The 22,691-nt window shown below is 36.3% G+C and overlaps 5 protein-coding genes across 5 annotated transcripts; 2 read left to right on the forward strand and 3 right to left on the reverse strand.

The window, feature by feature from the left end:
- Window positions 1–1,469: 1,469 nt before the first annotated feature.
- LOC125205171 (probable metal-nicotianamine transporter YSL7) lies at window positions 1,470–4,367 on the reverse strand. Its single transcript, XM_048103994.1, has 5 exons — window positions 3,866–4,367; window positions 3,399–3,562; window positions 3,213–3,310; window positions 3,002–3,136; window positions 1,470–2,904 (listed from the first exon to the last, which is right to left on the reverse strand). The coding sequence occupies exons 1-5, from the start codon at window positions 4,242–4,244 to the stop codon at window positions 1,614–1,616; spliced, it is 2,067 nt and encodes a 688-aa protein (XP_047959951.1). The 5' UTR covers window positions 4,245–4,367; the 3' UTR covers window positions 1,470–1,613.
- A 2,972-nt stretch (window positions 4,368–7,339) lies between these two features.
- On the forward strand, window positions 7,340–7,750 carry LOC125206365 (probable metal-nicotianamine transporter YSL5). The gene has a single exon (XM_048105631.1). The coding sequence runs from the start codon at window positions 7,340–7,342 to the stop codon at window positions 7,748–7,750; it is 411 nt and encodes a 136-aa protein (XP_047961588.1).
- Window positions 7,751–7,772: 22 nt separating this feature from the next.
- LOC125205492 (probable metal-nicotianamine transporter YSL7) lies at window positions 7,773–9,806 on the forward strand. Its single transcript, XM_048104468.1, has 4 exons — window positions 7,773–7,963; window positions 8,026–8,123; window positions 8,202–8,336; window positions 8,409–9,806. The coding sequence occupies exons 1-4, from the start codon at window positions 7,826–7,828 to the stop codon at window positions 9,700–9,702; spliced, it is 1,665 nt and encodes a 554-aa protein (XP_047960425.1). The 5' UTR covers window positions 7,773–7,825; the 3' UTR covers window positions 9,703–9,806.
- A 159-nt stretch (window positions 9,807–9,965) lies between these two features.
- On the reverse strand, window positions 9,966–13,138 carry LOC125205493 (nucleolin 1-like). Its single transcript, XM_048104469.1, has 12 exons — window positions 12,987–13,138; window positions 12,848–12,896; window positions 12,591–12,757; window positions 11,866–12,390; window positions 11,737–11,772; window positions 11,468–11,559; window positions 11,275–11,392; window positions 11,039–11,127; window positions 10,865–10,958; window positions 10,693–10,781; window positions 10,269–10,576; window positions 9,966–10,181 (listed from the first exon to the last, which is right to left on the reverse strand). The coding sequence occupies exons 1-12, from the start codon at window positions 13,014–13,016 to the stop codon at window positions 10,156–10,158; spliced, it is 1,623 nt and encodes a 540-aa protein (XP_047960426.1). The 5' UTR covers window positions 13,017–13,138; the 3' UTR covers window positions 9,966–10,155.
- A 5,271-nt stretch (window positions 13,139–18,409) lies between these two features.
- Window positions 18,410–22,559, reverse strand: LOC125205792 (photosystem II stability/assembly factor HCF136, chloroplastic-like). The gene is made up of 8 exons (XM_048104916.1): window positions 22,112–22,559; window positions 21,667–21,902; window positions 20,045–20,175; window positions 19,784–19,916; window positions 19,467–19,589; window positions 19,226–19,300; window positions 18,816–18,931; window positions 18,410–18,679 (listed from the first exon to the last, which is right to left on the reverse strand). The coding sequence occupies exons 1-8, from the start codon at window positions 22,440–22,442 to the stop codon at window positions 18,613–18,615; spliced, it is 1,212 nt and encodes a 403-aa protein (XP_047960873.1). The 5' UTR covers window positions 22,443–22,559; the 3' UTR covers window positions 18,410–18,612.
- Between the last annotated feature and the right edge of the window lie 132 nt (window positions 22,560–22,691).

Consider the following 22,691-nt stretch of genomic DNA (forward strand, 5'->3'; position numbering starts at 1 on the left):
TATTACCAAAATAACAAAATAACTATGTTACTATGGAATGGAGTGAGTATTATCTTTTTGATAGTTTGTTAAGTACACAAAAATTAGTTTAGTACTCCTAGTATTTTTAAGACTGAACTACATAAATGGTACCTGATCTTTCACTTTCGCATGTAAATTGTACCTGATATTTATTTTATATCGTTCTTGGTACCTATAAATCACATTTTTGATACCTGATGCAATTTTCTTCCCAAAATGCCCTTTAAACAAATATATTTTCCCATTTATGTCATAGAGGGTATTTTGGGCATGCATAAAATTTGTACCAAAAGTGATACTATTATAATATCTTCTCTCATTCTCCTAATTCTTTATACTATTATTATTAATCAATATTAATATTACTATTTTGATGTTATAAACTAATAATTAATTTATTTTTAATATCATTTAAATATACTTAAATATAATTATCCATCATTTTTAATTATTATTGTTATAATACTAAAAATTGATAGTAATTAATAAAATATTATAGTATAATTATATAAATTATGAACCATATAATATTATGTAATAATTGTAAATATTATTTTACATTAAATTAGTAACTAATCAATATAGATTATTATTATTATAATACTAAAAATTGATAATAATTAATAATTGTAGTATAATTATATAAATTATGAATCACATAATATTATGTAATAATAGTTATTATTATTTTATATTAAATTAGTAATTAATCAATATAGCCTTAATAAAAATTTAATAATGTGAATTGTATTCATAGTGATATAAAAAGTTGAATATTTTTAGTCAGGTGTTTCAACTATAAAATGAGTATAAAATAATTTAATAAAAAATATTCAACTGATTTAATTACTTTAAATAATTAACTTAATTAGGTATTTTTATTTTTTATTTATATTATGAATGCAATTAGATGTATGTATATAACACTAAAAAGAAAGAAGAAACATAAACTAAGGTAAAAAAAAAAACAAAAGGAAGATAAAATACTAAAAAGAAAGAAGAAAATGAAGAAAAAAGAAAGAAGAGAAGAAAAAAATAATCACATGTTTGATGCTATTTAATGAAAATTTACAAAAATATCCTCCATAACAATAAAAATTACATGTTTGGTACCTAGGGTTATTTTTGTCACTGGGTACCAAAAATGATACTCCCTCCGTCCTAAGGAAGATGACTCATTTCTTGGGCGGCACGGGATTTTATGCAGTTATATTTTGTGTTGCGAAAGTGAAAGATCGGGTACCATTTGTGTAGTTCACTCTATTTTTAATTAGAGAGGCACCGCACCTACTCTACAATTTTTATATCATTATATTTTCTAATACGTTACATAATTCTTTTCAATTGAATATCTAATTGAATTTGCAACGAGAGTAAAGAAAACGATTGACTAATTTTGTAATAGAATAATATCTTGCAGATTTTACAATAATGAAATAATAAAAATGAAAGCGAGCCAACTATCATCAGCCCTCAAATTTAGCAATAGTAACTAACAATCATACCAATGAAAATGAAAATGAAAATGAAAATGAAAATAAAAACTAAATCTTTTCAAGTAAATATTAAGAAACATGGTCTCAACCACGAAATTAGGCGCCAAGCATAGCATCAACACGCTTGTTCGCCGAGGCAGACAAAAACTTCATGCAGATTGGAGGACTCACTCCGGCCAGAGCCAATATCGCCGCTGGAACTCCCCACAGAGAGTCACCACAGATGAGCCCCGATGCGACAGCAGGCGACAGCTCATCCGCCTGCTTCTTGTTCTTCAATTGCCACGCGAACAAAAGGACACTCCCAATGCACATGTCAATGGCGAAGTAGCCTCCAAGATAGAATGGAATAGCCATGCACATGGGGCTAGGGATAAACCTGTAGATCCTGTACTTGGTCTCATACCTTTTCAACACCACAGTGAGCACATTGATGGCCACAGACACCAGGAAGCACACGATTGCAAGCATCAAGCAGTTGTGGGGAAGTGCCGAGAAGCCCTCCACTCCCAAGAGTGCAATGCCACGGTACAACAAGGCGTAGGGGGCTGGGTACGCACCGTTGGGGTCACCTACGCTGTAGGCCTTATAGAAGAACCAGAACACCAGAGGAGATAGGACACACCCCATTGCAGTGCCAATGACTTGGCTGACGAACATTGAGCGAGGGGAGGATAGGGTGAGGTACCCTGTCTTGAAATCCTGCATCAGATCAGAGGCTGTCGACACAATGCTCATCATCACACCACATGAGGCAAGCCCTGCAAGAACCCCGCCATGCTCTAGCCCCACCCATGAGCTAAACACCAGGATGGCTATCTTGCCATAGTTGGAGGCCAGGGACCAATCAGAGAGGCCACAGCCATAGGCATTGCAGAAGGCGAGAACCGGAGCTATTATGTAGGCTACTAGAATTTGGTACCACTTGATCTGATGGAAGATCTGCGGCACTACAAATGTTGAGATGAGAGCCAGAACAATGTATCCACCTATGGCTGTTGTGTTGGGAATTTGATCCTTCAAGAAGTATGCGGTTCTCTTTTTCTCGTTGTAGTCTTCCACTACATCTCCCTCATCAAGATTAATGTTGTCATTCTTGTGCAAGCTCTGTTGTACGAAGCTCTTGACTGTGAGTGTAACCATGTATACCACTTGGAATAGGCCGTCGCCAAGTATGGTTGCAATGGCAAGAAACACTCTGTATCCTTGGATTCCATGAAGGCTGCTCCCAGGCAAGTCTGCGCGGAACCAGATGCCTTTCTTGGACTCAATCGCCGGCCACATAAGGCCCCAAGAGATGATTGCTCCAATCAATAATGAAACATTAACCATGTAAGGGCATATCATTCCAACTCCCACATATGTAGCCGAAAAATCAAAGTAGAACCTGCATTTGTAAAGAAATTGATGAACAAGTAATTAATTAACTAACAAGCAGTTGTTTATATGAGTGAGATTCAATCAGGGTGGAGATGATATCACACCTTTGGCTAAAGGCTTTAAGGCCGAAAGTGGGGAAGCTACTAAAACCACAGTTATCAGCAGCAGTGAAGAACCACTGGAAGAAAGCCCATGTAAAGCTACCAACAAAAGATTTGAAAAGCACCCACACTTGCTTCCTGCATTCACATCAAATCAATAGCCATACAATTGAAAATCGCACCAAGAATGGGAATGAGAAGAGAATTTTCATACTTAGCTAGCTTTGCTCCTTTGGGAGTGTGGAAACTGTTGATAAGGTAGGCTGTGGCAGTCCCACTTGGATATGTCAATTTATACTTCAAGATCATCAGCTGAAACCAAAATTTCAATTTGTAAACTAGCAGTTAAAATATGGAAATTTGGACGATGATCGATGAGGATAAAGGAAAAGGTATATACCCTTCTTAGGGGCACAATCGAGAAAAGGCCTACGAAGCTGACAAGAAAAAGGAACCCAGTAATCCATCCAAGAGAGAGTGTCTTCACGTTGATCGGAGTATTCCCTGAATCAGCTTGCGATGCTGTTAATGGACTCATACCCAGTAGATAACTTGCTGTCCCACCTGATAATTGATTACAAAAACATCATATAAACAATTTATCACAACAATCAATTAAACATTGACACCGAGATGAAATTTAAATTTGAGCAGGTTGGAACCCTAGAATCATTGCATCAACCACGATGAAATTAAGTACGATTCTACCACAATATAGAATTAGCATTAAGAAACGTGCTTAAACAAATGAGTTCAGAATTAAGAACAAACATTAGCAAAGCAATTCTGCAAATAATTAAATACAGTAGAATTTAATTCAAAATAAAAAAACTGCATATGTACGTATGGAGAGAGAGAGAGGCGTACTGCTAAAAGCAATGCCGGAAGAGGCGACAACGCAAGTCTGTATAACAGTATTCTCCTGCCTGGTGAAAGGCTGCTTGAGGAGGCCACACTTTTGGATCATAACCGTCCACGCCTTGACGGCGGCGAAACCTAGAAGCCCCGCCGCCACGTTGAGCGACGGAATCACACCGGTGGACAGATTCAGCTTGCAGACTATGACATTGAAGACGGCGCTCAAAATCAAACTGGTAACCATCGCCCTAATCGTGATCTGCTTCTGCCACGGCGGCACCTCTATTTCGTCGAAAGCCCTCTCCAACGCCGCCTCCTCAGTCTCGCCGTCCTCCTCAAAGCCCTCTCCCTCTTCTCTCACCATGTTCTCTGCCTTTTCACTCATCATGCACACCTCTTCTACAGGATTTCTTCCTTTTTGTTGGAGAAAATTTCCCGAATATGTGGCGTGTATCTGTATTTATAGAGAGAGAGAGTTGGTGCACAAATCTGAGATTCTGAAATCGGGAGAGAGAGCAATCGGGATTAGAGTGGATAATGAATCCCGATGCATGGGGATTTCAGATTTTATATATCCTAATCCTACTAAATTTCAATATAATTATTTACTTGTTATATTAATTTCATCATTAAATAACCGATTTTATACGCTAACATTATCACCGCATTCTATATGTGCCTCAAACCACTTATAAAATTTATTAAGTATATATTAATTTATTTTTCTAAATTATTTTAAGAATTATGTATTAATGTATACAATGAAATTACTAGTAGAGTACTTATATTGTTACCGTTTCACATCCCAAATAAGTATTTAATTGCCAGCACATATCATTAGAATCTTTATTAATAAGAAAACCGTTAGACACTGTTTTGAAATTTTTGTCCAGCCATTTTATTTCTGGCAGATATTAATTCAACGTGATCTATTCAGTTGACTTACTGCCTAATTATTTACCAAAATTGCAAACCAATAAATAATTGGGGTAATTTTGTCATTTCCATAATCCGATATATGAGGGATTTATACAAATTTGTTGACTTTTTATTTTACCCGATTATCCTTCACGTAATAATTATTGAATAGGATATGCTCGATTATTTTTCAAGGCTGATCTCTTGCTGAATTTAAGGAGAGTTATTTATCGTCATTAATGGTTAATTTACTTGTCATAACTCAGAAGACTCTAATAAAGGGAAACGGATTTTTTTATATTCCTAGTATGCAGGAAATACAGTGTTCATAAATAAAAATAATTCTCATTATTACAATAGTGGCGAATCAAATAGCCGAAGCAAATAAAAATAATTTTACATATTAATCCAGATTCCACGGTAATTTCATTATGCTTGAGTAAGTACTAACAATGATGATGATGGAATAGTACTTTCATTAGCGATAGTGGGGATTTGTATGCAATTATGTTTGTTGAAATCTAATAGTGGTGATTGAGTAAAAAAATAAGATTTATGGTAAAATGGATTTAAATATATATAATCGGTTAGATTTAATTTAAATTTAGAGAAATTATGTAGTATATGCAATTTATGCAAACTTATCTTACAAAAATATCGTTGATTAATGTTTGTAGCATTTAAATTTAGTCATACGCAGTTGATTAGTTTGAGACGAGTTATGACTTATGAGTAATTCAATTTTGGAGAGTCAACATAATTTCATGTAACCCTAAATTCTAAGACATCAATTACATGAATGGAAGTCAACACCTATTTTAATCATATCCTATCCATACACAAACTCTCACGAATCAAATAACTCGTTAATAGCCCAATTTATAAGTTCTACAATCACATAACTTTTCTAATATTATCTCAAACCTACATGAACATAAACACTACTCAGTAATCTAAATTTGATTAAATTAACAGCTAAATAAGCTGGTCTATTGAATTACTTTAGCAAGGACGACAAGATATGAAAATCGCACGTCAAAGCAATTACTAATTCATTTGGAATTTAACTATATTCGAATGAAAACAAGCTTAATTAGTTATCAAAATATTGTTAAGGCAAATATCTTATTCAATAACAAACTTCACTGGCAAATATAGAACTGGTGACATTGAAAATGAGAATGCAAATAAGACGTGAGTACCTTAATAAGTTAATATAGTGAAATTCATTTGGTAACTTTCACATTAAAGAAGTTAATCAAAATCACACGCATTTGGAATAGCTGGCAGTGTCCATGTTTATATAAAAAAAAATCAGTTAAATCAATATTAGAAAACAAATTTAACTTTTTCTTAAATAAAAGAAACTAATGCATGATGTGCACTTAAACGAAATCTTAATTGTAATCGCACCAAAAAATTTTGAATTGATTCACATTAGCATATACATAAAATTTGTACATGTACAAAACTTGTCATTTTTGGTGTTTTACATTAAAAACAATTAATAAACATTAATTTATTAAAAATAAATCAATTCTTCATATTATATATTGACCCTTCTGTAATAATTAAGTAAAGAAATAATATTGAAATTAAATTGGTAAATCTAAGAAAAGATTAATCTTTTATTACTATAAAATAACATACTTCAAAATCAACTTCAAAATCTACAAAATAACATACTCCGTACTTGATAATAATAATAATAATAATTTATATAAATTTAATCCAATCCAATTTAATTTAAAATATAAGGGGATTATATACATGTACATTTATCTTTATCTATTTGGAAATCTACAAATATACACGGACTTCAGGAGTTAACCTTGAAAGAGCAAAGGTTGTAAAATTAGGAGGGTTTAATTACAACAGTTATAGTATTTCGAAACCTTATAAATTAGTAGATAAATTCAATGAATGAATTATCTCGAAATCCATAGTCTATGTAGTTTATTACCACTATCCATCTAGGACTTTTTCCTTGCAATGATAGGCTAATACTTCTCCGTCTCAATAGAAATAAAATGTTTTCTTTTTTTGTCTATCCCATTAAAAATGAAACGTTTTTAAAAATAGAAACAATATCCTTTCTACTTTTTCTTCTCTCTTACTTTACTCTCTCTTCATTAACTCACTAAACAAACAATGCAGGTGTTGCAACGAAGGGAGTATTAGTGTTGCTCTTTTTATATTAGGAGAATTATTTATAATAACTCATACGTCAATTCTATCCAAACAAAACACTATCAAATTTATATACTACTGAATATATGATGAATAGTTGGTGACAAAAAAAAAAGCACTACATAATTAATTAACAGTATACACCCTAAAGCTCAATTTAATTATGGCTCGAACTAAAACACAGCAAAAAGGAAAAAAAAATGAGAAAAGAAAAAAGAGCAGAGTGTCAACTATGGCTGCAATTTCGGGGGTTGAGTGGAGATCCCCTTACTCATGCTCATGCAATATCTCTCTCCTCTCTCTCTCTCTCTACATGATCGTCTTTGTTTGCTCAGTAGAAAAAGCAAAAACAAACATCGATCTTGAATAGTAGGGATGAGGAAAAGTGAGGTGGAAGACGGTGAGGGAGGCCTCGGCGAGGATGACCCGGCGGCGATGGAGAAAGCTTTCGAGGAGATGCGTGTGCCGCCATGGCTGGATCAGATCACCTTCAGAGCGATGTTCACTAGTCTCGTTTTGAGCATTGTGTTCAATGTCATAGTTTGCAAGCTCAATCTCTCCACCGGTGTTATTCCGTCGTTGAACGTCGCGGCAGGGCTTCTCGGCTTCGCCGCCGTCAAGGCGTGGACAGTGATGATCGAGAAGTGCGGCCTTCTCAAGCAGCCCTTCACCAGGCAGGAGAATACTGTGATTCAAACCTGCGTCGTCGCCTCTTCCGGCATTGCTTTTAGCAGTAAGTGCAAGTGCATCTCTATCTGTATGCAGAATATCAATTTCATCAGTTAAATTGATCTAGGGTTTTGCCGAATTGGGGGAAATGATCTGCATTTCGCAGGTGGAACTGCAAGTTATTTGCTGGCGATGAGTCCAATCACAGCATCTCAAGCTGAAACAGGAAATACTCCAAACAATGTCAAACAACTCCGCCTTGGATGGATGACTGCTTTCGTTTTTGCTGTCAGCTTCGTCGGCCTATTCTCAATCATGCCGCTAAGAAGGGTCTGCTCTCTTACTACATCAATTCTTACACAAATTCTTGCTAACTGAAATTAATTAATTAGGTGATGATTTTGAAATACAAATTGACATATCCAAGTGGGACTGCCACAGCCTACCTTATCAACAGCTTCCACACTCCCAAAGGAGCCAAGCTAGCTAAGTGTGTTCTGTGCCTTCAACACACTAGTGTTTATGTAGATTGGATTGTTGTTTAATTTGATGGATGAAGCTAATGCAGGAAACAAGTGTGGGTTCTTTTCAAAGCCTTTGTTGGGAGCTTTTTGTGGGCTTTCTTCCAGTGGTTCTTCGCAGCTGCTGACGGCTGTGGCTTTAGCAGCTTCCCCACATTCGGTCTCCAAGCCTACAACCGCAGGTTCCTTCATCAACCCATTGTAGTATATATGTTGAACAACAAAATATGTAATCTAATTTAGTGGCAATGCAGATTTTATTTTGACTTCTCTTCTACATACGTGGGTGTGGGGATGATATGCCCTTACATGGTTAACATATCACTGTTGATCGGAGCCATAATATCTTGGGGCATTATGTGGCCGGTGATCGAGTCGAAGAAAGGCAATTGGTACAGTGCGGACATACCGGGAAACAGCCTTCATGGCATCCAAGGATACAGAGTGTTTCTTGCTATTGCAATGATTCTTGGTGACGGCCTTTTCCAAGTGGTGTACATGGCTGTACTCACACTGAGTAGCTTCATGCAGAAGCTAGTGAATAGGGGCGAGTCAGAGGATGAGAGAGAAGAAGGGGACTCGGCAGAGGACTACAACGAGAGTAGGCGAACCGAGTACTTCTTAAAGGACCAAATCCCCAATAGAGTAGCCATAGGCGGATACATTTTGCTAGCTCTCATCTCAATAATTGTGGTGCCGTACATCTTCCCTCAGCTCAAGTGGTACCAAATCCTAGTAGCTTACATCATAGCTCCGGTCCTCGCCTTCTGCAATGCCTACGGCTGTGGCCTCACGGATTGGTCCCTGGCCTCCAACTACGGGAAGCTTGCAATCCTCGTGTTCAGCTCATGGGTGGGGCTCCAGCAAGGGGGAGTTCTTGCAGGGCTAGCCTCATGCGGAGTGATGATGAGCATCGTCTCAACTGCCTCTGACCTGATGCAGGATTTCAAGACAGGGTACCTCACACTATCCTCCCCTCGATCCATGTTCGTCAGCCAAGTCCTTGGCACTGCCATGGGGTGTGTTCTCTCTCCACTGGTGTTCTGGTTCTTCTACAAGGCGTACAACGTAGGGGACCCGGAGGGCACGTTCCCAGCCCCCTACGCCTTGATGTACCGAGGCATTGCACTCTTGGGGGTGGAGGGCTTCTCGTCGCTCCCAGAGAACTGCTTGATACTGGCGATCGGGTGCTTCGTGGCAGCGGTGCTGATCAACGTGCTGATCGTGGTGCTGAGGAAGTGGGAGAGCAAGTATAGGATCTATAGGATTATCCCCAGCCCTATGTGCATGGCCATTCCTTTCTATCTTGGGGGCTACTTTGCCATTGACATGTGCGTTGGGAGCTTGATTCTCTTTGTGTGGCAGATGAATAACAAGCAGCAGGCATCCGAGCTGTCGCCGGCCGTGGCATCAGGGCTCATCTGCGGTGACTCACTATGGGGAATTCCGGCGGCAATATTGGCCTTGGCCGGAGTAAGTCCGCCTATTTGCATGAAGTTTTTGGGGGCTGCGGCTAATAAGCGGGTTGATTCCATATTAGGCGGCTAATCTTCAAATATGTATATAACGTAGGTAGTCGATTACAGGTGATTGAAAAAACACATACTCGATTAATAAAAAAAAATTATGGGAGATTTAATATAAACTTTGAAGGTGAGTAGCAACTAGCAAAGCAGTATTTTTTTCAGAACTTCATCTATATTAAGAGTCGAATTAAACTGGTGTTCAATTTAGCGCAGAACTTGCACTAAAATAACGTAACATTGCAATAATCAAGAACCATACATTAGCTTAAAATAAAAATTGAAAAATGAGCAAACATAACCTTGAATAATAGCACAAAATTGAACTCACAAGATCCAAACATTAATTGATCCAGATTAGCAACCAAAACTAAATTATGCTGCCCCTAAACAGTAAACAAACAAAACTTTTCCTAAACTCAAATGCCAGTGTGGAGCACGGGCCTTGATAATACACCAGAACTTATGGACTCGTCTACTAGTCGTCGAATGTGGTCTTCTTTCCTGCACAAATTCCGACGATGAAGATGCGTCAGAAGATTAGAGAAGCAGTAGTAATAAATGTAATAATCTCATGTAAAGGTTACACACCAGATGAAGCAAAGCTGGGTTTGTTGCCAAATCCACGTCCTCCAGAACGGCCACCACCGCCAAAACGGCCACCAGAGTCCCGACCGCCACGGCCACCACCACGGCGCCCACCTCCTCCAAATCTGCCACCAGAGTCCCGACCACCACTTCTTCCAAAACCTCTACCACCCCCTCTGCCACCACCAGAAGCATTATTATCCCTTGGCTTGGCCTCATCAACATACAAGGTGCTGTCCCCAAGTTGAGATCCACTTAGCTCCAAAGCTTTGTTGACAGCAGCCCCTTCCGTGAAATCAACATAAGCAATCCTGAAGAAAAGTTATAAGCATATTTAGGAGCAATAGAAATTCAAAATCATAAAATCAACAGAAACTTCCTATTATAAGCAGCAGCTGCTGCAGAAGATGAGAGAGAGACAACGGACCCCTTAACACCACCCTCTTGATCTTTGGGGAGAGAAACCCGAGTGATTTCACCACAGCCACCAAAATGCTCTTCAAGAGCACTCCTAATCTGCAAATTCATTATTAGTGATATCAGTTTTTGTTGTGAGCTTTAGAAATCTAGAAAATTGATATGGACATCCCAAGATTTACCTGGTCTTCACCGTCAAATTTGTTAAATCCACGAATAAACACTGTTTGCCCCTGAGCTGCTGCTCCCCTCTGGAAGGATTGTGAATCACGGCCACTATAAAAAACATAACAAGTTATCATCTTGGAGCAAACTATACATAAGAATGGAGATACTAAGTAATAACGCAGTCACACCCGCTGAACGGAGTGGCAGCACCCCTTTCTTTTGCCATGTCAAGTCTTACTCCACGACCTAGCAACTCTTGACCATTCAATTCCATAGCCTATAAGAAAATTATAAATATAAGTTAGTTTCTGGGAATAATAATTTATATAAATAATTTTACATACTGGTAAAGCTATTCTACATGTGCAGCAATATAATACAAGGGGGGGAAATCAAGAATATTTAGTCAAAAGGAGATTTTTACCTTCGCTGCTGCTTCAGCAGTAGCAAACTCAACATGACCAAAGCCCCTGAATGAATTATCTTGGCCCATAGCAAAACGAACATCTACAACTTCCCCAGCAGATTTGAAGAAGTTCTCACTGAAATAAAAAAAATCATCAAAGAAACTTACAAGAATACATAATTAATTAATAACTTGAGGACAAGGAACTCACATATCAGCTTGCTCAACAGAGAAAGACAAGTTTCCAACAAATAGGGTTTTTGAGCCTCCAGATTGGACATTGGGTGTGGAAGGGGTCTTGGGCTGCAGAATTTAACAATCAAGATTAAACAAAGATAGTAGCATCATAGAGACCAAATGCTGCTGACTTCAGTTTTCATGTATTAACTCCCTTCTAACATATTCACCTAACAACAAATCAACAGCTATATGCTCTAGTATACAAATAAACAAATTGCATTGAACAAGTGCAACACTCACAGTATTGTCAGCTTCTGTCATTTTAACATCTCCACCCTGCATAATAAAAATAAAATTCATGTAAGGATGGATGGTCATACAAAGGACACTGCAAAAATGAAGTGAAAACACATGGAGAGTGGCAATTACAGTTTTCTTGGGAGTCTTGGCCGGTTTTTCATCTTCATCCTCCGAAGACTCTTCTGATTCAGATTCATCACTGGACTCCTCTTTCTTTGTTGCAGCAGGGGTGGTCGCAGGAGCTTTCTTGGCCGGTGCAACATCCTCGTCTGAACTGGACTCATCTTCAGATGATGATTCATCTTTCTTCTTGGCTGCAGGTGCAGCTGCCTTCTTAGCTGGAGCTGCTTTCTTGGCCGGAGCATCATCCTCATCTGAACTGGACTCCTCTTCAGATGATGATTCATCTTTCTTCTTGGCAGCAGCTGCAGGTGCCGCCTTCTTAGTTGCAGGAACATCCTCATCATCGGAACTGCTCTCATCTTCAGAAGATTCATCATCACTCGACTCCTCTTTCTTCTTAGGGGCAGCCTTTCCATTCTTTGCCGGAGCAGCAGGGGCCTTTTTAGGGGCTTCCTCTACACCGCTGCTTTCCTCTGAGTCCGAGTCTGAATCTGAATGTGCAACCCCATTCTTGGCAGGGAGTGGCTTAACCTGGTCATAGCGCATACAAATAAACAATTTAATAATCTCCAAATGCTTAATTGGAAATTGAAGGAGCTAACAATACACCAAGTACTACATAGAGTATAAGTTTACCAACAAATACAACACACACAAAAAAAAGTTATGCAGCTTATAGAGTAGAAATGGAAGTCAATCTCAATACATTTCAAAGAGAAAAAAGGACAAACCTTGGGGAGTTCCTCAGATTCTGAAGAAGAGTCGTCTTCAGACGAAGATTCGACCTTCTTTTTAAGCACCTTCTTGTCATTTTTGGACTCAATCTTCTTTTCCTCCACCTTCTGCTTCTTAGCACTCACCACCTTCTTCTCAATGAGCTCCTCTGCTTCTCTCTTGCCTATCAGAAACAAACATAACCAAAATGGAACAAATTCATACAGAGAATCAGAACATACAAAGAAGAACGATGGCGAAAAACAAAACAAACCTTTCTTCAAGGACTTGATGGGTGTAGCGACGACAGCGGCTGCTTCAGCCTACAAAAAAGATTGTAATTTGTAACGAAATCAAAAGAAATTCAAGGAAAACAACAGACAATGAACCATTAGAAGAGGTGCAAGGCAAACCTTAGTGACCTTCTTGCTTGATTTACCCATAACAAACTGTGAGAAGGGGCGGCGGCTGAGTGCAGGAAAAGGAGTGAATTCTCAAAAACCCTAAAAAGCAAGAGGGTTTAATGAGGAGGAGATATTTTGTTTGAGCAGGTTTATGCCTCCTTATATAAGTAGGTTTTCAGAATTTTGCGGCGTGTTTTTCCTCGCTTTTCTTTTTCGATACCTAATGCATTAGGGCATACATGCATAATTATAGGCCAAATTTTTTTTAGTACTATTTTCCATTAAATTTTGGTCAATCTAGTAACGTTCCGGTAAATTATACTACATAGTTATACATCAAAAATTTCCACATTAATATTGATTTGGGGAAAAATAATGTATGAATTGGAAGCCTAAATATTTTACCTTATTCTTTTTTTCATACTAAAATTAATAAATTTGTGAGGGATATATAAATTCATAAAAAAAATTATACTTTTTAGCATTCAAACTATACATAACTGAGGCCGAGATCATCACCCTATTCATGTGACCGGGTAGGCTGGGGATCCTTAATTCCAATGGTTGGGTGGCATTCACAAGGAGATTCTATAGATCATCTCACTTGGACTACCTGATTAGATATACTAGTATCATACCTGTATTATGCACAGATTAATACTCCCTTCATCCCACTTTTGAAATCTAGTATTCATTTAATAAATATAACAAACAAAGAAATTAACATATTAATTACAATACTAGTTTATTGTCTTTCATATCAAGAAAATAACCGACTTGTAATTCATTCGGTCATTTAACCTTTTTTTTAAAGATAAATTATCGAAAAGATTATGAAGTTTGGTCAAATTCTGATATTTTTAGCAAAATTATACTATCTGATATAACATTTGAGAAATTATATATGAACATTATTGTAGGTACGTTAAATATAATCATTTGTTCATTAAGATAATGTCATTTGCCTGAAAGCATCAACAATATATCACATGTAGATATTTGATTTTTTCATGTGAAATAGTAATTATGAACAAATTAACATATTGTGATTTTTTACATACGAGTTTGAAAGTTTTTGAATGATTTTAAATTTGACCAAATATAATAGTTTCTCCAACTGTATGGCTTTAAAATTAATTAAAATCATTGCACACACTCTTTATTAGGAAGATCTAATATTACCTCGTGAGTTCGTTGATTTTGTCTACCTTGTTTAGTCTTTCTCTCTCTTCTTAGTTACGATTAGGGATGTCAATCGGGCCAGCCCATCGGGTTTCAGGCCAAACTTATTCGGGTTGCGGGTCAATCGGGTGCGGGCTAATCGGGCTATAATTTTTTCGGGTTATAAAAGTTCAACCCTAACCCTAAAAGCTCGGGTTTCGGGCTAGCCCAGCGGGCTAATCGGGTTGCTACCGATAAAATTAACATGCGTTCAATCCAATAAATAATGGTGAAAATTAGTTATATTTATAAAATGTAAAATATTTAATTATGATAAATTTGAGATATATGCTTAAACTCAAATATAAACATGATCAAATACTAATATTTTGAGATTTATGCAAAATAAAACATAAATATCAAGAAATTTTAAAGCATGTTTTAGAAATTTAAATATATTTTTCAGTAAATTTGAAGTTTCTAATTTATATATTTATTATTATGTTAATAAAAATTTAATATATAATTTATATATTTAATATATAAATTTGAAAGTTATTTTTTTAGTAATCTATATTACTATATTTTTAAAATATTAATTTTAATTCTTCACAATTCGTCACTCTTCAACAGAACTTATAAGAAAAATAACTCGTTAGTCATCTTTAAAGTCATCCGTCTCACCTAAAACTACAATAAAATAAGGAACAAAATCAATTTGCTATGCACAAAATCAACAATCAATATGTATTAAAACGATCATCTGTAGAGCAAACCATAAGATGAGACCCATGAAAGTACACAATCGAACAATTCGCACCACATGCATTCGATGAAAGGACAAAAAATATTTTTATTTGGAATTCTAATCAAACGTTTAAACCAAATTTAAATGACATAGTAAAACCTGTCACTCACTCCACTTAATCACACGTAACATATTATAACCTCACGTTCACTTCACTTAATCACACACATTTAATGGCCTTTGGATTACATGTATTTAATTTAAAAAATTTTTTTAACTTAAATGATAATTTTGTAAATTTCTCCCCACACGTCACAGGATAAAGATGATACCAAGAGTGAATGAATGATGATTTTAGAAAATAAAATCTCCAAAGTGATCTTACCGAGCCATCCGTTCATCAAAGCAAATAAAATATCTAGTTGAATTATCTCAATGAACAAAAAATGATAAAAATCTTAATGTCCTTTACTCAAACAAAGATATGGATTCTTACGCAAAAAGTGTCAATGTAAGAGCGGAAACTTTGAGTAACATTCCGTAAGCATATGTAAACACTGGGAGCAGGCAATGTACAGATAAATCCAGATTAATAATAGGTTTCCAGAGTATTTGCTAAATACTATATGTCTAGACAATGAAGAAACTGAAAATGCGCATACGTGATAGGAATCCATGACGCATAATTTATAGGAAGATTTCACGTACTCCACTGCACCAACTACATAGTAGGTATACTTTATGATTTATGATGATGAAGTCTTTATTTTATTTTATTTTATTATAATATTCATAATGACACTTTTGTAAATATCTCCAAAACTCCCTTTTATATATTTATAGATAGATAGATATCCGGCGGATTTGTGGCTTTTTGGATAGTTCTTACAGGTGTGTGATCAAATACTAACTAATTTATAGTAATAACTAATATCAATTTTGTATGTTAAAAATACCAACACAAAAACATAAATTTATCAATATTCTTGTGTTGATAAACTTATGTTTTTGTTTTGATATTTAAATCTATATGTTGGATTGGTATAATTATGTCGTTGTGTTGATAATTTTAATACACAGAATTAAAAATTATTAGTTATTACTGTAAATTAGTTAGCACACTGACGCAACCCAGTTCGTGTGAAAATTCTTAATTCTCTTATATTGTGAGATTGTATGAATTCCACTTCTTTGTGGTTGCATTTTATTGAATTATTAATGAATGTAAACGTATGACTTCTAAATTGAGTGATGATACATAAATGGAGTCGATTTTATTTTATTTTTTGGTGAAAATAGTCGCCGATTAGCCTTCAGAACTATTGGGATCTTATAATATTCAATGAGAATCCTAACTTATAACACCCTCTTTTGTATCTCTTCTATTCATATTTTATGTTTTGTTATATATTCCCTAGTTTTGCTCATTTTTTATAATCGTGAAACATGCTCAAGCCATGACTCGATGACGAACTAAGAGCTCAAAAGTACAAGCAAACCAGAGTCACTACAAAACACAAAAAAAAAAAGCCAAGAAAAGCAAAGACCATGGGGCATAGGCTACCACAAAAACCCCACAATCCTCACCAAGCCAAACCCAACCCAAAGCAAAAGAAAAGGAGATCGTCTAGAAAACATCATGTACTGCAACCGACGTCCAAACAACAAGAATCAGAAAACCAAACAAAGCCTCCAAAACCACAAAGACCAAGGCATATGCAGCTCCCCTACCATGGGGGAGTAGTTATATTTAATTACTTATCATTGCTTATCTAATACCCTTCAATATTACTATGCAAAACCAGATCTAGTAGATGCACAATCTTGTCTAACTCATTGAACTTCCTAGTTCACTATATTGGAGTTGATATGGTTTTCTCGATGCATGTTTTCATGTGTAGAATATTATAGCACTTAGACTTTAACCTTCAATCTTTACATAATGTAACCTGTAAATTTAAGAAAAAATTGTTTAGGATTATAGTATAAGACAACATTTTAAAGAAGAAACCATTGCATTAATTAATTTATCACTAGATTTCCATATAATAGTATCTACTAGTAAAAGTGATTGTATATTGAGAAAGTAATAAATTGTACGGAGTATATAAAAAATATTGAGTCCATAGATTGTTACTACGTAATTACATTATGGACACTCTTAGACTGGTTGCACAACTTGCACTTGCATGACCATTTTTTCCATCGTTTTAAATGGTTGCATTTACGTTACTGTTTTTTCACTTTGCATACACTTACAGCATGGTCTACATTTTCAGTAAAGTTAGTATGCCGTGTGTCCTAAAACAATGTCATTTGGGAGTATTAACCACGTAGTTTCACTACTAAACTAAACTTGCAAAAGAAAAAAAATGATGTTATGAGTGAAATAGTTAAAAATTGAGTAAATTTGTAAACTTGAGCAAACATTGTGATTATTCTCAACAATATCTTTATTTGATTAATTGATATCATGTTTTAAATGGAGTATCAATTTTGGAACATTGATACTTGAAAGGTTTATTTATCCGACGATCATGATTCGTGCAGGTGTAGTAGAAATTGCTCATTAATTCTGTATTCTAAATAATGAAAAACACATATCGGATAGAAGTGATGAAAAAAACAATCTCATTAAGTGTTGTCGGAATAATTCCATGTTATAATTATGCAACATTTAGGAAAAAAAGTAAAATTTTAAATTAAATATTTCCATCCATCTCATAACAAATGACACACTTAGAAAATGACAAAAGATTTTATGAGATTTTATTTTGTATGTTAAGTGGAATGTGACATCTTTTGTGAGACAAATGAAAAAGTAAAGTACGACATTTATTATGGGACGGAGAGTATATATGATAGGAGTATTTTTTTTATTTTTTCATATATTAAGATAAATAATTCATTGTTAGTTTGTTACTACATTGATGATTTATACCTCATGATAATTTGTTTAAGAAATTAATGAAAAATAAATAAATTAGAAGAGATAAAACAAAGAAAAACACTAGCAAACTATAAAATGATTAAATATAAATTTATTAGAAAAAGATATGCAGTACTATATTAAGTTATAAATTTAATTTATTAAATATAGTAATTTAATTATGGAGTGTTAATTAATACTCCACTATTACCATAATTAATTAATAATTTAAATTAATGAATTTTTCTAAATTGTTAGTGTTAATATATATCCGTAACTGCATAATAAGGATAAACTAGTCATAAATTTCTATCCTAAAAGAGAACTAAATTAAAGGGTATTGTGTGTGTACAATTTATGTAAGTTATCTGAGTACTCATTTGCTGTCAAAACACATATCATATACTCCTAGTATATATTATATGCGTGCACCAATTGAGATTTTTGATAGAGCATCATGACTTGGATCCATACATATTCCGTTTCTGTTTCGTTACTAATAATTATGTGAAATAATATTAGTTTACAATGTTCTATTCACGTGTCTTCATTGAAGCAGACTGACTCCACAATAATTTACATAAACGTAAGAAATAAAACGAATTAGGTATGTCTTTCAAAACACCACTAATTTCCAGTGATATACAAATGAGTATTCCTCCACAAATCCAAATAATATACGAGAGCCAAAGCTTCAAGAATGTATGTACTTATAACTTGAATCAAAATTCACAGGGTAATAATGCATTGGACTAAACAAAAGAAACACACACTCATCCTCAGCTCAAGCAGCCCAATCATCCTAGAAATTTCAGCAACACTCCGTCGTTCCCTAGTACGAATCCTTGTTTGTCATTTATGAACCTGTACACACCATCAACCACTAACTTGTGAACTCATCCAAGCACACTCGATCGATAAAATAACCCTCTCTCTCGCGTAACTTTCTCATGTGTGATGGTTAGTTCATCAAGGGCACTATATAAAGAATGGAGCTTACTTTACAGAGTAGAGATTGGCAGCAATATTGTCAGCTGCTCTGTCACGGATCCAGGTCTTCCCGCTGTTCGTGGTTTTCAGCAGAACTCCACTGCCACCGGCAGCCCAAGCCTCGTCCTGCAAGTTGCATCATCAAGTGTTAAGAGACACAATGTTCGGTATGGCACTTGTTTGCAAATTATTATATGTTCAAAGAAACACAAAGATAGGAGGGAGGGACATAATATTGAAAGAATGTGACTATTTAATGACAGTTAAATTTTGCAAGAAGTTGGGAAGGCCTATATTGTCTAATTCTAATATAGAAATCCTTCTACATGTAGTGTACTCAAAATTAATTCTGGCATATGAGATCAGCCTATCCCGAATGCAGCAAACACACCGTAAAGAAATTTATCAGCATAGTTATACCTCTGATCGGTACCCAACATCAAGAATCCCGAATCCACGACTTTGCACTGGAATTTCCTCAAAGTCCTCAGTTATCTGAATACATTTACAATGATTACAATCGATGAAGACAAATGTCATATAAGTGGGTAAGAACAGCAAGACGAGAAGCTACATCCGAGGGAAGCAAAATAATGTCCCTACTTTGCAGCATGTCATATAGAAAAGGAGCAAATATGGCATTACATCAAAAGTCACTTACCCCAGTGCCCTTGCTGAGATAAAGTCCCCCACCACGTGCTAGAAGCCAAAGACCACCATCAGCTCTCCAGCCCATGTTTTGAATTCTTCTTGCTACAGCCCTATTATGAGGCTGCCAGTATGCCTGAGATGTTGCATACAAATTGACAGCATCATAAGCTTTTCTTAATTTTCTTATTTGGTATTCAAAAGCGAAAGCAGTAGAAATACGAACATGGAAATGAAGATCAGTTAATTTATTTTGGAGTATAGAGAAGCTAAGTTGCCTTTCAAAAGAAGCTATAATTTTTTTATGTCAATGCTGTTAGAGAATCTTACCTGACCTGGTTCCCATGTCAGATAGAAGTTACCACGGCTTGAGACGGCGACATATTTTCCTTCCGGTGAGCGATTCACTGTGCTAAATGTTCCTGTGTAGTAACTGGCACCACTGATACCACTAGAAACTGTTCTGCAGCAGCAAGGGTGCACATTAGTAACTCGTACGCGTGGGAACAAAATGCTGGCATAGAATCTTGAGATAGTAATGCAAATAGCACCTATTCTGCAAGAGACTCAGGAATTCCAGAGGAAACTAACCTATTTAAAGTAGCTGAAACAGTCTCCTGAATAGCAGCCTTCCAATTGTATCCTCCATTTGATGTGACGTAAATTGCACCCTGATCAGTTACCAATTCAGCACCCTTCTCTCCAGTAGCCTTTATATATACCTGAAACAATCAACCAGTATGGCCACCTTGCTTAGACTGAGGAATACTTTCTAAACACGGTCCTCTATTTGCAACAAGAGGAAAAGAATGGTAATAGTGATTACTGATGAGTGATGACTATGATTCTACTATAAGATTCATCGTATGAATTCAGTCCTAGATCCTAAATTAATCCAGCTATAGTACAAGTAGAACACAATGCTAAATCTAGCAATAAAATATAGGTCCAGATCCTGCCTTCTGTATTAGTATTTGGTAGTGCACCGTGCTTGCACATGCATAAGATTGGACAGATCTTAGTCTTTGTTCCTTCATGATGCTTGGACCTTTGGTATCTCCTAAGTCTGATGATATCCTTTATAGTCCAGTTTCGAGATATTTTAATGAAAGGACATGATCAGAAAGAGATAGATAAATTGGCTCATGGAGTTCGTACTCCTAATTGTAACCTTCAATCACATAATTCCGCTATGCCTATGTCTGTTCCTTCTGCCTCGTAAATGGACATTCACAGATGAATGTAAATCCATTAACATAATTGAAAAAAAATCAGTGCATCATAAGAGTAAATGAATTTTCTTTTCATAAAAAATGCAGTGCAAAACTAAAAGTACAAAAACCAAAACAAGAATGTCACACACTTTATTAAGGGATAGGTTAAGGCTTATTGAAAAAAAAACATAGATAAGAAAGCAGCCTTGATTAAATTTGCCTAGTTGCATGTGATCTTAGGATCTCTAGAGCTGTATTTCCCAATCAATGATCTAATACTTCCAACAATGCACTGCCTCCCTGGCCTAATTACACTTCCATAAACGGCCATTTCAATTATGTCAAGTTGTTCCTCGGTGAATTTAAGGTCGCAAGAGTAACCTTCCAGCAATCCCTGTTTAATTTCACTTTGGTCGGATTTCAACCTATTTACCCTGGTTTGAAGAATTTGACAATTCTCGGCCACAGACTCACCACCTTTCGAAAAAGGGATAATATGATCATACTCATAACAAAGACAACCATTACAGGTATGGAGACGTTTGCAGACTATGTTTCCAGCTGCATCCATTCGCCATCTTTCTGGGTCTCTACCTGGAACCTTTTTTGCATTGTCCCAGCAAACTTTCTTGGCCTTTGAGTCAAAGAATCTAGGTCTCTCCTCTTTCTTGCTGCTTCTGCTATCGCGAACAAAGTGAAACTGAATTTTGAAAAATTACATATAAGCACCCACCCACTGCGTGTTTTGCTTATGTTGGTCATATTTGATTGCAGTTATTGCACTAGGTTGTGAAGTGGAAATGGATGATCAAGACATATATAGGAAGCAATCCTCAAGCATGATCAATGGTAGTCAAGTTAAGGGATCATGTCATGAGAACTGGAAATGGAGGCGTTTACAAATAAAAGTAACAATACGTAGCACAAGCATAGACACAAATAAAGAATCACGTTGACAAAAAGAAATAGAGTGAGGCAAGCTAGGTAGGTGATGGTTACCATATCACCAGGAAGTTGAGAACTTAATGGTATGCGCTTCCACGTATCTCCAGCATCTGGAGTGTACAAAAGAATAGCTGGCTTGCCTATAATCCAACCTTCCTTCCCTTTGAAGCTGATGGAATTAAACCTATAGTTAAAGTCCTCATCTTCAGCAGACGGTATGGAACGTGGAGCCCAAGTGGCTCCTCCGTCTTTCGTCTCCAACAAAGTTTGTCTAGTCCCTAATAAGAAACCTGCCAAACCATCCAAATCAAATTGTGTTGGTACTTTGCTCAATTAGCTATATCTTCAATCAATGTGCTAACTGAATCAGCATGATTTCGATAGATATGATAATTCAACCATTTTCAATTAATGTGCCAATATATAATTAATCTAACAAACATTAATTGCACGAAATCAGCAGGTAATATAAACAATGGAGTCTAGTGTAGAAACCAACCGTGAGAGGGATCATCAGGGACGAAAGCAATGTCGAGAAGGACGACGCCGGGATCAATTGGTAGGAAAACTCTTTCCCACTCGGACAGTGGGTCCTCCGCCGCCAACGCCTTGCGGCCTAGCGGAGAGAGCGAAATTGCGGCGGTGGCGGCTTGTAGTCCGCCTATCAACTGGCGGCGGGTAATAGCATTATCAGTTTGCCCGGGCTGAGGAGCTGCCGAAGCGGAAGGCAGGAGACGATAGCAGCAGCGGCGGCGGAAATGGAAGCGAGAGCGGAGCTGCGAAGGCAAGGGAGCTGTAATAGAAGAAGAGAGGTGCTGAAGAGCCGCCATGGTTGAGCTTATGGTTCGTGGTGAATGTGATGATGTGTGTGTGTGTCTCTCTCTCTCTCTAGAATTCCCGAAGCTGCTGTTATCCAATGGAATTTCAAATTGCGGTTGGCCTTTTAGTTTTTTACGGTTGCCCCCACTCCACACTCTTTTATGGAGTACTAATAAAAATCAGATGTTTGTAAATTACAAAACTGCCCTTTTTGTTTTATACAATGCCAAGCAAAACGAATATAAATGGGGAGTAGTATA

This window comes from Salvia hispanica, chromosome 2 (assembly GCF_023119035.1).
Source record: "Salvia hispanica cultivar TCC Black 2014 chromosome 2, UniMelb_Shisp_WGS_1.0, whole genome shotgun sequence".
In the NCBI taxonomy this organism is placed as follows: domain Eukaryota; kingdom Viridiplantae; phylum Streptophyta; class Magnoliopsida; order Lamiales; family Lamiaceae; genus Salvia; species Salvia hispanica.